The following is a 16,523-nucleotide window of genomic DNA, read 5'->3' as shown; positions in this document are numbered from 1 at the left end:
AAAGAGAGTGTTTATTCACAAAGCAGCCAAGCGAGGAGATGGGAGAACAAGTCTCAAATCGGCCTTCCCAAAGGCAAGGGGCTTAGGGTATTTGTGGGATAGAGACTAAAGAAGCAGTGTGGTCTGAGGCGTGGGGAGCTTGGGAAGCATGGGGAAAGGTGATTGGAAGAAGGTGCAGTAATCCTCGGTCTGCTCAGGCGTAACTAAGCTACAGGCCTCCATTTTGGGGGTGCCTAGCACCATCTGAGGGTGGAGTTTTGGGCCCTCTGACATCAAAAGTCAACAAGCAGACGCTTGCGCATGTCCAGTTAGAGCTAGTCTTAACTGGCTTCATTTGAACTAGACACAAGTTCCTGGAAAACAATTCAGGCAAACATCTTACTGTTCAGGCTCTTGGAGGACATGCAAGTCTTTTGTAGCAACAGTTAAAACGACCTTGATTGGTGAAGGCAGGATACAGGTGAAATGGATTTAACTGATGCTTGCCCACAGTTCAGACATACTTCACATCCAGGGCTGCACGTGAGAAAAGGCAGGAAACCTGGATGTCCAGGTACAAGTTGCGTGTGTGGCTCCTCCTGAACGTGTGAGCCCTGCGAGCACTCAGGGGCCAGGCAGCCTTCAGGGGCAGCCCTGTCCTACGGAGGAAAGGAGGTCCGGGGAGGAGGGTCACCCAGAGAGATGCTGCTCAGAGGCCAGGTGTCAGGGCTGGAGACCTGCTCACGGGCTGCGTGTCTCTCCTTTTGCTCACAGCTCTCCCCAGCCACACGTGTGGGAACCCCGGGCGGCTGCCCAACGGCGTCCAGCAGGGCTCAACCTTCAACCTCGGCGACAAGGTCCGCTACAGCTGCAACCCCGGCTTCTTCCTGGAGGGCCACGCCGTGCTTACTTGCCACGCTGGCTCTGAGAACAGTGCCACGTGGGACTTCCCGCTGCCCTCCTGCAGAGGTAGGTGGCCAGGGAGGGCCTGAGGGATGCTGCAGCTTCCAGTGGGACCCAGTCTCCATCCACTCCAGCAGGAGGTGGGGTACCCGTGTCTGGGGGCCACCAAGGGTCCTCCGGGTCCCCAGGTATTCTAGGGGCTTTTAGGCCTCCCTGGACCTCGTAGTCCTCAGGTGTGCACTCCCTCAACCTGCTTCCCCTGCATCAACAAATTTATTTTTAGTCTGTCTGCCCTTCCCTCCTGCCCTCCTATCTCGGAAGATACATCATTTCTCTTCCTGTTACCAATGTGTCTCCTGTGCACGGCTGTCTCCCAGCTGTTTTCCTATTGATCTCACCCTGGCAGTTCTTCTCTCTTTTCTATAATTCAGCCTCTCTCCCTATATAATGGTGTCCTCCTCCCAGTCTTCAAATATGCTCAAAACCTCTTTACCCCAGCACTGCCCCCCAGAAAAACCCAACTTCCTTCAGTGCTGCATCGGTCTCAGCCTCCCAGCTAGGGTAACCAACTTATCCTGGTTTCCCTGGCACCTTCCCATTTCTTAGCTCCAGAAGTCCCACATCCTGGAAGCCCCCTCAGTCCCAGGCAAACCGAGACAGTTGATCACCCCTTTCCCAGCCTATTTCTTATTGCCCCTGCATAGTAATCAAGCTTATTTCATAAATGATTTCCCATGCCTCTTATCTGATGATAGAAATAGCACATGACCATTTTAAGTGAGCTTAGAAAATACAGAAGAGAATAAAGAAGAAACAGAATTTACCCATTTTAACCACGATTTTCATATATTCCCTTCCCATCTTCTTCCTCTTTTTTTTAAAATTGAAGTATAATTGATTTACAATGCTGTGTTAGTTTCAGGTGTACAGCAATGTGATACAGATATACATATATATCTATTCTTTTTCAGATTATTTTCCATTATAGGTTATTACAAGATATTGAATATAGGTCTCTGTGCTGTACAGTAGGACCTTGTTATTTATCTATTTTATATACAATAGTATATAAAATATATTATTGTATATAAAATAGTATATTTTAAAATATACTATTTTATTTATAATAGTATATATATCTGTTAATCCCAAGCTCCTAATTTATCCTCCCCCTGCCCCTGGCTTCCCCTTTGGTAACCATAAATTTGTTTTCTTTGTCTGTGAATCTGTTTCTGTTTTGTAAATAAGTTCATTTACGTCATTTTTTTTAAGATTCTACATGTAAATGATGTATGGTATTTGTCTTCTCTGACTTACTTCACTTAGTGTGATAATCTTTAGGTCCATTCATGTTGCTGCAAATGGCGTTATTTCATTCTTTTTGATGGCTCAGTAATATTCCATCGTGTGTGTGTGTGTGTGTGTGTGTGTGTGTGTGTGTGTGTGTGTGTGATATCTTCTTTATCCGTTCATTTGTTGATGCACATTTAGGTTGCTTCCATGTCTTGCCTATGGTAAATATTGCTGTTATGAACATTGGGTGCATGTATCTTTTCGAGTTAGAGTTTTCCTCTTTTCTGGATATATGCCCAGGAGCAGGATTGCTGGATCATATGGCAACTCTATTTTTAGTTTTTTAAGGAACCTCCATACTGTTCTCCATAGTGGCTGCACCAATGTACATTCCCACCAACAGTGCAGGAGGGTTCCCTTATCTCCACATTTCCCTCCTCTCCAGCATTTATTATTTGTAGACTTTTTGCTAATGGCCATTCTGATTGGTGTGAGGTGGTACCTCATTGTACTTTTGATTTGCAATTCTCTAATAATTAGTGATGTTGAGCATCTTTTCCTGTGCCTGTTGGCCATCTGTATGTCTTCTTTGGAAAATGCCTATTTAGGTCTTCTGCCCATTTTTTGATTGGGTTGTGTTTTTGATATTGAGCTGTTTGTATATTTTGGAATTTAAGCCCTTGTTGGTCGCATTGTTTGCAAATATTTTCTCCCCTTCTGTAGGTTGTCTTTTCATTTTGTTGGTGGTTTCCTATAAGTTTGATTAGGTCCCATTTGTTTACTTTTATTTCTTTTGTCTTGGTAGACTGAGTGAAGAAAACATTGGTACAATTTATATCTGAGAATGTTTGCCTATGTTCTCTTCTAGGAGTTTTACAGTGTCATGTCTTCTATTTAAGTCTTTAAGCCATTTTGAGTTTATTTTTGTGTGTGGTGTGAAGGAGTGTTCTAACTTCATTGATTTACATGTGGCTGTTCAGCTTTCCCAGCACCATTTGCTCAAGAGACTGTTCTCCATTGTATGTTCCTGCCTCCTTTGTTGAAGATTAATTGACTGTAGGCATGTGGGTTTATTTCTGGGGTCTCTATTCTGTTCCATTGATCCATACGTCTGTTTTTGTGTGCAATACCATACTGTTTTGATTATTATAGCTTTATAGTATTGTCTGAAGTCTGGGAGGGTTATGCCTCCAGCTTTGTCTAATACATATTGCATACATGCATATATTGTGAATATATATATGATTGAGATTATAATACATGTGGATATTTTTAACCACCTTATACAAACTGTGACATCATGAGAAGGGTTTCCTCATGACACCAACAATGCCCAGCATCTTGAAAGCTCCACCCAGCCTTGTCTATCCTCATCTCCCACTTACTCCCCTGCAAACTGGCCTTTGGCGCAAATATTTTGCATCATGTTGCCAAGTCAAATGGGAATTGTTTTGGCCCTTATATTCCTTGACATCTCAACAGGCTTTTGCATTCTTGACCACTCTTTCCTTCTTGAAACCCTCATCTTGAAACCCCATGGATCTCTGAACACCCAGTTATAAGTCTAGGAGGATTGTTTCAAGGAGTTGAGAAGTGATCGGAACAAGTAGCTCTCCTTGGGTTCAAGTTTAGAGGAAGGTTTTCTGTAATTACTATCAGAAGACTAGCTCGAGGAGAAGCAGCTCCCTCCTTCCACCATATGCTCACACCCATTTTCCTGTCTACACGAGCAATGGAAAATACTTGGCACATAGATCCCTTTCTCTTCTACCATTCCCATGGGAGGCATAATTAATTGATCATAGCACCCTTCCTGCTTGAGTCTGGAGGCAACTGTGAATTTCCTTCAAACAGGCAAGCCACAAGCAATCAATCTGAGTTGCTGCTTGACTCTGTTTGTTTAGCCCTTCTCAGCCAATAGAATTGGCCTCAGCCTTGGTTGGTCCTTTTTGATGGAGCCTGGGGAAACTAGTCTCGTTTCTCGCCTTCCTAAGTCCCCTCCTCTCAGGCCCCCTTTCTAACATGGGATAACTTGGGACACGTCTCTCTTCATGTGATTGATACCGGGAATGTCCAAACCAATCACGTGAGACCTTGGCCCCTACACACAAGTGTGTGGCCCTGAGTGGCCTAACTGTGGTCTGAATCTGCTGTTTCCACTCTTCCTGATAGCACCTCTACCCACTCCCTACCCAGAGGATGTCACGGTTTAACACAATGATATTCCAAGGGGAGGCATCGGAGTTGTAACGTGGTAACAGAATGTGAAACATGATAGTAAATGAAATTAAGTATTTAAGCTGTGAAACGGAAATTCACAATTTTTACAGAACTATAAATATCATACTTTTTTAATCAATATGGAAACTAAAGACAAATGTAGCCCATATATCAGAGGCAGAGGGACTGTCACCCTGTCCTCTGAAGTACAATTCACATCCGTATCCCATCTTAATGAGGTGGAAATCTACAATCCCTCCAAGTATTTTCAGGAATCTTTGTCGGCTCTGGCTTCCTTTGAACCTTGAACTCACTGCCCTGCCTCACCCATCTTGGTTCTGCTCTGCCAACCTAAGTTGAAAATTTGGCCCATTTTTCCTGACCCCCGCCCCAAACAAAAACAAAACCATTAACAAAGGTGTTTGCATGCAGCACAGCCTTTATTGGAGGTTTGTGGCAATGCAGGGACTTCACACCTCAACAATGCAAGTGGCTTGAAATGAAAATTGGAGCAGTCAGGAACCCCAGAGCCTTTCGCCCCCTCCCCCTGGAAGCTTCTCCCTGGCTTCTGTCTTGGCAAGCCCCTGCTTCCCTGTGATGTGCGTTGCCCCCTCTTGTCTCACTCCAGCCTCCTCCACTTTGCTGCCTCTCGACCTCGGCCCCGTCTCAGGACTTTTGTCGACTTCTTAGGCGCAAGATCCCGGTTGCCCTTGGCTTTGCCATCTCCTTACAGGCTGATGTCTCCCTCCCCAACCCAGGCTCTTTAGGTATAGGGTGATATTGTCTCTAACATAGAGAGCTTTCACCTGGAAGAAACCCTGGGGCTGGCTGTTAAAATATCTTTTTTGTTAACCCACTAGTCAAAGGTAAGATGAGGGCTGCCTCAAGGAGGGCTTCCTTTGCCAGGTCAGACCATGGCCCCACAGTGCAGGGTCTGCACGTCCTGGCATGGCGGCAATGAGGGCTGGCCTTTCAGTGGGCAGAATGGGCCGGGGTGCTCCCCCAGTGTTCACATCACAGCAGTAACTCATGGGTGTGCAGAGCCTTTGGGGGCCACAGCTCTCTCCCAAGTCGCTCCTGATTTTCTCTCAGCCTCTCAGATGACAATGATTCTTTGCCCACTTCTTCTCCACTGACTCTTCTCCTCCTCTTTCCCCTTGAAGCCAGAGGGCCCAGCATGGCCTCTTCTCTGGGAACTTCTTGCCACTCTTGGAATCTCTCATCCACTCCGAGGCTTCTACTGTTGCTTGGGGACGACTCTTCAGTCTCTACCTCCAACCCTCCCTCTGTCCTGAGCTTCAGGCCCACAGTGATATCAAACTCACCTGAAGCCCTCCCTGGAGGGTGCTCCGCATGCAGCACGCCCAGAGCCTAACTCTTTCTATTTTCCCAAACCTGCGTTTTTTGTTGCCTTCCCCAGCTCGGTGAAGAGTGTCACCATCCAAGGTGACCAAGCCAGACACCACAGTGGCATCTTTACACTCCTCACCCTTCCCTGTACCCTTAGTCACCGCGACCTGGCAAATCCATCTCTGCCCTGACACCGCCCTCTACGCCTTTGCCGCTCTTCAGGGGTGATGGTCCCAGGCCCTCTCAGCTCTCACCTGTCTCACTGCAAAGCGTCTCCAGTCACCCCACCACACACATCCCAATTCATTCTCCACCGCAGGAGTGAACTTCCTAAGACACAGATCTGATGGCATCACACGTTGCTCAGATTCCCGCCAGTGACTCTTTATCACTGACAGGGTCAAGTTCAGATTCCTTAGCGTGGAGCACAAGGCCCTTCCGGAAGGAGGCCGAGGCCGACTTTTCTAAGTTCTCTCTAAGTAGCTTGCAATTAGCCACACCAGAAATGCTCCCTTCCAGAATGCTTCCCTTCCAAGGAAGCCAGCCGAGCATGCGAAATCTTGCTTTCAGAAGGGCTTCGAGCCCCGGGGACTCCCCGGTGCCTGAGGAGCCTTAGACAAAGCTCTGCTCAGAACTGGGAGGGAACAAAATGCTATCCCACTCTCCGAGCCCCCGGGGCCCTCCACTGCCTACGATTCGGATCCATTTCTCTGTTTAATTCACCACATGCTGCAAGAGTAGCATGAGAAGCATCCTCAATAATGCCTGGATTTTCTGGAAGTGATTTTCCAAACCGCCCTTCCTTAGTAGGCTGAGCTGAAAGGAACAGAGAAGGGTCCTCCTCGTGTGCCTCATGGTACCAGGAGCTGTGGTCATGCCGGGGTTAACGGGTTCAGACTCAGGGAGGATTAAAGCCTCTTGGCCCTTCTTTCTCTCGTGGAGAACTCTCAAGGGCTGGCATCTGTAAGTGGATAAACCTCATCCACTGGGCAGTGGTCCGTAAATACTGTCCGTAAATACTTGCTGAGTGAACCGATGGCTGGATGGGTCTAATTCACCACCAGGATTCTGTAGGCACACGAGCCCGAAAGGGAAATTACTGGCCTGGGTTCGCCAGCCTGCCCAGCAGCTCAGAATGACACAGGCTCCTTGAGTCCCAGGCTTCGCAGAGCAGCTTGGAGGGTGCTGCCTCTGCCTCAAACAGCAAACGCCACCCGCCTGGCTGAAAGGTGAGCTCAGTCTGGAGACACAGCCCAGACCAAGAGGGAATGGGGGCCATCTAGGGTCTGGGGGCAGAGCAGGTGCAAGTCTCACCTCGAAGGAGGCCCAGCCCAAGGCTACTAGTCCATCAAGGCTTGGCCCAGGTGGCAGAGGGAAAGTCCTGAAGTCCCTGGGAGCCCTGAACCTTGCGGAACCTCTGATCCGTAAAATGGGAGAACATGTGGATTTCAGCAACAGGCCCCTGACTTGTGAGGGACATTGGCCCTGGATCAAAGAGGACCGCATGGGGAAGGAATCACGTTCAGATGCTCTGAGCGCTGAGAGGCAGGTGGTAGAGAGAAGCATCCTGAACAAGAAAGACTTGGCCCCTGAGGTCCAAGCCCAACACCGCAGGCTGCCCCCAAACCCAGGGAGACGGGGAGCAGCAGCTTGGGCGGCCAGTGCCCAGATGCATTCCAAATATTTTGGCCCCAGGGAGAGGAGCCTGTGAAATCTGAGACAGAAGCAGTGTCAGGCATGGAAAGAGCATGGATTCAAACAGGCCTGCATTCAACCCTAGCCGTGCCAGCCCAGAGCTGTGGGTCACCGGCTAAACCCTTCTGAATTTTAAAGCGGGGACGTGAGTAGTGGCCTTAAAGGGTGACTGCTTACTTGTTCATTCACTCAGTATATAACACCTTTCGGTTGAGTACCTACTATGTGCCCGCCAGTCACTGACTCAGTCCTTAGTTATTAAGTGCCAGACATTGTTCTAGATGCAGAGAATCGCAGTGATGAATAAGTCAGACCAAGTTCCATGATCTCAGGGCGTTTACGTTTTAGCATCCTCAGGCAGAATACAGGCAAGAAATCCAATAAACAAATTTCAGATCATAATAGGAGCTATGAGGGAAATCAAGTTACTAGTAACAAGGGAGGCTGCTTTAGAGGGAGCCGTCAGGAGGGGACTCTGAGGAGGTGGCATTTGAACTGAGTCCTGAATGACAAGAAGGAGCCTGTTATGTGATGACCTGGGCATTCCCAACAAAAGGAACAGCAGGTGTAAAGGCCCTGAGGTGGGAGAGAGCTTGTTAGAGGAACAGAAAACAGACCCACAGCGGGGCAACGTAGAGTTGGGGGGGAGGCGAGGGGAGTGGGTGGGGCTGTGGTGGAGCAGGACCGGAAGTGTGGGTTTGGTTCTAAATTCAGGAGGGAGCCAGGAAAGGCTTTTCGGCATTGGCTAAAATGATCACCCGGGTGCTAGAAGGGAGAGGGATTGTAGCTGGCAAGAGGCACAACTGGGAGACCAGTCAGGAGGCAGCTATGGCAGGTGTGCAGGCTGGAGACGATGCATCTCGGTCAAGGGTGGCCGTGGTAGAGGTGGAGGGAAGGGGGTAAATTGGGGCCGTGGTTTAGGGGCACAGCCAACAGCCTTGCTGATGGAAGGCATGTAGGTGCTGATGGAACAAAGGGTCGGGGTTGACTCCTAGGCTCTTTCTGGAGTGCTGGCAGGGTGAGGATGCCAGTGACCAAGATGGGGACGACTGCGACAGGGAGTAGGAAGTGTGTGCCCTAAATGCAGTCAAGAGAGCTCATTTTGTCCGGGTCAAGTTTGAGATGCCTGTGAGATCTCCAAGTAGGGGGTATCAGTTCTGTGTCTGGGGGCAGTTCCAAGCTAGAAAGAGATCAGGAGAGGGGTGAGAGACCCTACGTGGCAATGGAGATAGCCAGGAGGGTCTGGGGACTGCATGCTGGGACCCCTTGTGCTGTTCAAATTATACAACATACAGAAAGCACCGAATACCCTGCCAGACAGTGTGGACCTTGAGTGATTCCAAGCACAGGGACTTGGCACGGACCATGGCTCCCAGAGGGCATTCCTAACTACGGGGTCCCTCTACTACCGCTGGGCTCGCTAGTCCTTCTTCCGTCGCCTTTGCCATCACTACTGTTACTATTACAGAACCACGCAGAATGTGGGCTCTGGAGTCCGACCACCTGGATTCACATCCTGGCCTTGCCACTCACACCCACTAGCTGAGGGACTGTGGGTGTGAGTGCCCTTCTCTGTGCCCTGGTTTTCTCACCTGTGGATTATAATAACAGTAGTACTTAACTCAGAAGGTGAAGTGAGGCTCAAGTTGATCAATGCTCCACTCGCAGCAGAGGGCCTTGTTCACAGTAATGACTCAATGACAGTTAGCTGTCGTGATTCTCACAGCCACGGCCATCACTGGCCAGCGTTTATCAAGCACTAGCTATATGCCAGATGTGTTATCTAATTTAATCCTTACAAAAACCCCAGGAGGTTAAGATCTTACAGTGAGGGAACTGAGACCTGGTGAGGTGAGGTACTTTGCCTGTGGTCGCACAGCTAGAGGCTGATTCTGCCCAAGTCCATGTGCCTACCAGCCACGATCTTGGCCACCCCTGCCTACTGTAGACAAGGACGATGGCCTGTGACCCATGGCAAGAGACTCCTGATGGCATCGTTACTTCCAGAGCTCCTGCAGTTTGGTCCGGGACCCAACAACTTGGTCCCCCTCATAGGTACATCCCCTGCACGGGTCCACCAGGCCAGGGACTGCCCCGTCTGCTGTGGTTTCCCTTTGACCTTCCTCTTTAACTTGTACCAGGAGCTCTTTAGGAGAGAAGCCCCAGGGAAAGGGCCTGAGGCGGTTCTGCTGGGCAGATGCCACTTTGGGGTGGGGGCCAGGGTCTGGGGGACCAGGGTCTCTTATGAGGAAACCTGACCCAAGACTCACCCGCCTCTACCTGAGCGTGGGTGGCGGGGGTCCTAGCTGTGGAGAATGCACAATGCCTCTGCCTCAGGCCCCTCAGGCAGAGAAGAGGGGGAGTGGGAAGAGGCTTCTCCCACCTGGAAAAGCCCCCTCCAGGATCTGGCGCTTCCGGAAGCCCATGTCAAGACTGGCATTGCAGTGACCAAAGCCTGAGAGGCAGAGAAATAGGTGGATAACGGCGTGGGTCTGGAGTCAGAGAGTTATGGATTTGAATCCTGGCTCCAACATTTAGTAGCCAGGTGACCGTGGGCAAGTTTTAAAAACTCTCTGAGCTTCGGTTTCCTTATCTGTAAACTGTGGGTGACATAACACCTATCTCTTTGAGCAGTTTGAGGATTAAATGAGGAAATGCAGGTACAGCATTTAGCACGATGCCTGGCCTGTAATGAAAGTGCAACAGAGAAGAGGTACATAGCCGAATACCATGTCCTGTTTACATTCATCCTGTCAGAAGGTCACCTCGGGGGACGTTTCTACGAAGAATTCTGGGGGTGGCGGAAATAACAGTGCTCTCGGGCAATTGGCAATTTCTTAATTTTAAGAAGGGGTGTCCTTGATAAAGCCAAGGATAAAGGGGCAGAATCCTCAGGCCCCAGAAGAGTGGACTGATGAGGTTGAGCAGGGACACTGAGCTGCAAGGAAAGGGGGAGCACTGCTGGTGGGTTTGGGGCAATGATGCCCTGGCTCTCTCAGCCTTGCACTAGAGTTGTAAGATGGTAGCTTCTCCCTAGTAGGGGGCCTTTTGGAATTTTCCTTTCCTCAGAGGCTGAGTAGCCCTGGGGAGGGAGGATATGGGTAGAACCCCAATGCCAAGGGCCCCAAAGCTTCTAGGCATCCAAGATTGTGCCCTGGAATTGGCCTGAAATGGTGGGGGGGGGGGTGGGGAGGAATACAATGTAGGTTCCTCCATTCCTACCTGAAATTTGTGAGTCACTGGAGAGTTAACAGACATCAAAGGGAGCTGAGGGATAGTTCTCTCAAATTATAGTTAATTGAGGAAATTTCAGTGGAACTTAAAGACAATCATAAATAAAGTCATAAACTTGGAAAGGCAGCTATCAGCATAACACACCTGCACCCTAGAATATACATGACTTAATAACAATGGAGAATACCCATCGCCACAGAAGGAGAAAGTGTAAATTAATATTTTAGGAGTGTGGTGTCAGCTGAAGGTTATATTTTATGACTCTGAAGTTGTAACCATGAAATATGATACCTTGTTTAAAGTGTGAGAAAACCTCTTTTACAGCATCTTCAATCAAAACAGAACGGTGCAGGAACAAGGGTGTCAAAGGAGCCTAAGAGGCAGGGAAGACTCCAACGGCAAAGGTGCCATCTTCAGAGTAGACAGGTGCCTCTGGCTAGAGGGTCTTAAGCTCCGAGTGCTCAGTTCCAGCACAGTCTGGAAGTTGTTGACTAAAATTGGGAAGTTTGACTGTCTCAGGATGGCTTACCAAACTGCTATCGAGCAGGGAGTGTTACTGAGCCAAACTTGGGTCTGCTCGCCTGATGTACAGCAGAGCCAAACTACTGACACAGGATTGTGGTGAAGGAAAACACAGCCTTTATTGCAAGGCCAAGCAAAGAGAATGGGCAGCTCATGTTTAAAAGACCCGAACTCCCTGATGGCATTCACGCAAGGGTTTTTAAAAGCAAGGTGAGGGAGAGGGTCACGGGGTGCCTGATTAGCTCGCGGACATTTCTTCTGATTGGTTGGTGGTGAGGTAACTGGGAGTCAACATCATCAACCTTCTGATTCCAACAGATATGGCTTCTACATGCTGGTGATCAGCATGCAGTTAACTTCTTTCACCCGGTGAGGGTTTTAGTCTCTGCAAAACAACACAAGGATATGGCTCAGGATATTGTCTATAGCCCTTGAGGCGGAACTAAAGGCCCTTGACTTTGTTTTATGGCCAAACTATTGTTATTTTGTCTTGCTTAACTCTTTTCCTTTGTTTCTGCATTGTTTCACTTCTCTAATTAAATGTACTCTTTGGGATTCTGGGAAGGCCTACGACGCTAAACCTTTTTCTTTTTTTTAACACCTTTATTGGAGTATAACCAGCTATACATATACATATATTCCCATATCTCCTCCCTCTTGCATCTCCCTCCCATGCTCCATATCCCACCCCTCTAGGTGGTCACAAAGCACCTAGCTGATCTCCCTGTGCTATGCAGCTGCTTCCCACTAGATATCGATTTTACATTTGGTAGTGTATATATGTCCATGCCACTCTCTCACTTCGTCCCAGCTTACCCTTCCCCCTCCTCGTGTCCTCAAGTCTATTCTCTACATCTGCGTCTTTATTCTTCTCCTGCCCCTAGGTTCCTCAGAAACTTTTTTTTTTTTTAGATTCCGTATATATGTGTTAGCATACAGTATTTGTTTTTCTCTTTCTGACTTAATTCACTCTGTATGACAGACTCTAGGTCCATCGACCTCACTACAAAAACTCAGTTTCGTTTCTTTTTATGGCTGAGTACTATTCCATTGTATGTATGTGCCACATCTTTATCCATTCATCTGTCAGTGGACACCTATGTTGCTTCCATATCCTGGCTATTGTAAATAGAGGTGCAATGAACGTTGTGGTACATGACTCTTTTTTTTTTTTTTTTACTGAACCATTTTGAACCTTACTAGCTAAGTTAGCTCTCAGCTAGATATACTTTTTTTTTAACATCTTCATTGGAGTATAATCACTTTACAATGGTGTGTTAGTTTCTGCTGTATAACAAAGTGAATCAGCTATGCATATACCTACATCCCCATGTCTCCTCCCTGTTGCATCTCCCTCCCACCCTACCTATCCCACCCCTCTAGGTGGTCACAGAGCACCTAGCTGATCTCCCTGTGCTATGCGGCTGCTTCCCACTAGCTATCTATTTTACATTTGGAAGTGTATATATGTACATGCTGCTCTCGCACTTCATCCCAGCTTACCCTTCCCCCTCCCCGTGTCCTCAAGTCCATCTTCTATGTCTGTGTCTTCATTCCTGTCCTGCCCCTAGGTTCTTCAAAACCATTTTTTTTTGTTTTAGATTGCATATATATACATGTTAGCATATGGTATTTGTTTTTCTCTCTCTGACTTACTTCACTCTGTATGACAGACTCTAGGTCCATCCACCTCATTACAAATAACTCAATTTCATTTCTTTTTATGGCTGAGTAATATCCCATTGTATATATGTGCCACGTCTTCTTTATCCATTCATCTGTCGATGGACATTTAGGTTGCTTCCATGTCCTGGATATTGTAAATAGAGGTGCAATGAACATTGTGGTACATGACTCTTCTTGAATTATGGTTTTCTCAGGGTATATGCCCAGTAGTGGGATTGCTGGGTCATATGGTAGTTCTATTCGAGGAACTTCCATACTGTTCTCCACAGTGGCTGTATCAATTACATTCCCACCAACAGTGCAAGAGTGTTCCCTTTCCTCCACACCCTCTCCAGCACTTATTGTTTGTAGAGTTTTTGATGATGGCCATTCAGACTGTGTGAGGTGATACCTCACTGTAGTTTTGATTTGCATTTCTGTAATGATTAGTGATGCTGAGCATCCTTTCATGTGTTTCTTGGCAATCCTGTATCTTCTTTGGAGAAATGTCTATTTAGGTCTTCTGCACATTTTTGCATTTGGTTGTTTGTTTTTTTGATATTGAGCTGCATGAGCTGCTTGTAAATTTTGGAGATTAATCCTTTGTCACTTGCTTCATTTGCAAGTATTTTCTCCCATTCTGAGGGTTGTCTTTTTGTCTTGTTTATGGTTTCCTTTGCTGTGCAGAAGCTTTTGTTTCATTAGGTCCCATTTTTTATTTTTGTTTTTATTTCCGTTTCTCTAGGAGGTGGGTCAAAAAGGATCTTGCTCTGATTTATGTCATGGAGTGTTCTTCCTATGTTTTCCTCTAAGAGTTTGATAGTGTCTGGCATTGCATTTAGGTCTTTAATCCGTTTTGAGTTTATTTTTGTGTATGGTGTTAGGGAGTGTTCTAATTTCATTCTTTTACATGTAGCTGTCCAGTTTTCCCAGCACCACTTATTGAAGAGGCTGTCTTTTCTCCACTGTATATTCTTGCCTCCTTTATCAAAGATAAGGTGACCATATATGTGTGGGTTTATCTCTGGGCTTTCTATCCTGTTCCATAGATCTAATTTCTGTTTTTGTGCCAGTACCATACTGTCTTACTATAGCTTTGTGGTATAGTCTGAAGTCAGGGAGCCTGATTCCTCCAACTCCGTTTTTCTTTCTCAAGATTGCTTTAGCTATTCGGGGTCTTTTGTGTTTCCATACAAATTGTGAAATTTTTTGTTCTAGTTCTGTAAAAATGCCAGTGGTAGTTTGATAAGGATTGCATTGAATCTGTAGATTGCTTTGGGTAGTAGAGTCATTTTCACAATGTTGATTCTTCCAATCCAAGAACATGGTCTATGTCCCCATCTGTTTGTATCATCTTTAATTTCTTTCATCAGTGTCTTATAGTTTTCTTTTTTTTTCTTTTTTTTTTTTTTGCGGTACACAGGCCTCTCACTGTTCTGGCCTCTCCCCTTGTGGAGCACAGGCTCCAGACACACAGGCTCAGTGGCCATGGCTCATGGGCCCAGCTGCTCCGCAGCATGTAGGATCTTCCCGGACCGGGGCATGAACCCGTGTCCCCTGCATCGGCAGGCGGACTCTCAACCACTGCACCACCAGGGAAGCCCCTATAGTTTTCTTCATACAGGTCTTTTGTCTCCTTAGGTAGGTTTATTCCTAGGTATTTTATTCTTTTTGTTGCAGTGGCAAATGGGAGTGTTTCCTTAATTTCTCTTGCAGATGTTTCATCATTAGTGTATTGGAATGCAAGAGATTTCTATGCATTAATTTTGTATCCTACTACTTTGCCAAATTCATTGATTAGCTCTAGTAATTTTCTGGTAGCCTCTTTAGGTTTCTCTATGTATAGTATCATGTCATCTGCAAACAATAACAGTATTACTTCTTCTTTTCCAATTTGGATTCCTTTTATTTCTTTTTCTTCTCTGATTGCTGTGGCTAAAACTTCCAAAACTATGTTGAATAATAGTGGTGAGAGTGGACAACATTGTCTTGTTCCTGATCTTAGAGGAAATGTTTTCAGTTTTTCACCATTGAGAATGATGTTGACTGTGGGTTTGTCATATATGGCCTTTTCTATGTTGAGGTAAGTTCCCTGTATGCCTACTTTCTAGAAGGTTTTTATCATAAATGGGTGTTGAATTTTGTCAAAAGCTTTTTCTGCATCTATTGAGATGATCATATGGTTTTTCTCCTTCAATTTGTTAGTATGGTTTATCACATTGATTGATTTGCATATATTGAAGAATCCTTGCATTCCTGGGCTAAACCCCACTTGATCATGGTGTATGATCCTTTTAATGTGCTGTTGGATTCTGTTTGCTAGTATTTTGTTGAGGATTTTTGCATCTACGTTCATCAGTGATATTGACCTGTAGTTTTCTTTCTTTGTGACATCTTTGTCTGGTTTTGATATCATGGTGGAGGCTGATACCAAAGGAGGCTGATGGTGGAGGCTAAAGATATGTTAGAAACAAGAGGTGGGGGATACTGGGGGTGGGAAGGGAAGGGTCTGTCCCTGGGAATATCCAACAGGATCCTGCTTGGTTTCAAGAAGTGTGATGTAATGGAGGCGACCACAGTCCTGGTACAGAGAGACTCAGCTGGAATCCTAAGTTGGCCACGTACAGCATCACCTTCTGAAAGTTACCTTCTGAACCTTTCTGAGCTTCAGTTTCCTGTATCATTTATTTGTTCAACAGATATTTATTGGGTGCCTGCTATACACTAGGAAATGTGGTAGCTGCTGGGGACAGAACAGACATGGCCCCTGCCCTCATGGACTTTACTGTCTAGACATTAAATAAATTACTAAGTTGATCAATTGATTATGGGAAAGTATGTGGTGCTCTAAAAGTATATGATGGGGAGAAGGGGTATTCTGTTTCTGGAACGGTCCTTGAGAAGCGACACTTAGACTGGGACCTAAAGGCTAAGCAGGGGCCAGCCAGGCCCAAGGAGGTAGGGAAGAAGTTGTCAGAAAGAGAAAGTAGCACTTTCAAAGGTCCTTGGGCAGAGAGATGCTTGGTGCAACAGAAGAGCTGGGAGGAGGCTGGTGTGGTTACAGAAAGTGGGCAGGTAGAGGCTGGTATGAGGCGAGGCCCTATGAGGTCCATGTCAGCCCCTGGATAGGATATTCTGAGTGACAGTGGAGTTGTCGAAGGTCCCTGCTGAAGGGCGTGGCATCGTCAGGTCTGTACTGTTTGGGATCACTCAGGCTTCTGTGTGAGGAATGGGTGTGCTGGGGCAGGAGGGATGCTTAGACACAGGAGGGAGACTTCATGGCTGGGCTTGGACCACGATGTGGCTTAGGGTAGAGCAGATGCAGTGAAGACAGGAGACCGAATCAAGAGCCGCTTAGAAGGACAGACAGGCTTTGGTCACTGTTGCTTGTGGGGGGCAGGAGGGGTTGAGGATGTCCCCCAGCTCTGCCATGAGGCATGGGGTGAATAGTGCTGACACACCCCCTCCAAGACAGGAACCTGGAAGAAGGCTGAGTGTCGTGGGAGGAGAGGATGAGGACGGTCTTGGTCAGGGCGTGTTGGGAACGACATAAGATGGATACCTAGAAGGGTTTCTAGGACCGGGAACCAGGCAGGAGGCTGAGGAGTCGTTCTCTCTCCCCCAAGACCTGCTTCCCCTCCAGCCTTTCTGCTGCTGCGTCA

At 47.0% G+C, this 16,523-nt stretch overlaps 1 protein-coding gene across 1 annotated transcript in view; it reads left to right on the top strand.

Moving 5' to 3' along the window:
- CSMD2 (CUB and Sushi multiple domains 2) overlaps window positions 1-16,523 on the top strand; it is a 661,886-nt gene that overhangs the window by 226,437 nt on the left and 418,926 nt on the right. The window contains exon 4 of the mRNA XM_065872671.1: window positions 754-948. Coding sequence (XP_065728743.1) covers window positions 754-948 — 195 coding nt within the window. The remainder of the gene's footprint in view (window positions 1-753; window positions 949-16,523) is intronic.

The sequence above is a fragment of the Phocoena phocoena genome, chromosome 1 (genome assembly GCF_963924675.1).
Source record: "Phocoena phocoena chromosome 1, mPhoPho1.1, whole genome shotgun sequence".
NCBI lineage: Eukaryota > Metazoa > Chordata > Mammalia > Artiodactyla > Phocoenidae > Phocoena > Phocoena phocoena.
Note: the sequence above shows the minus strand (reverse complement) of the source record. Positions and strands in the feature narration are given on the sequence as shown.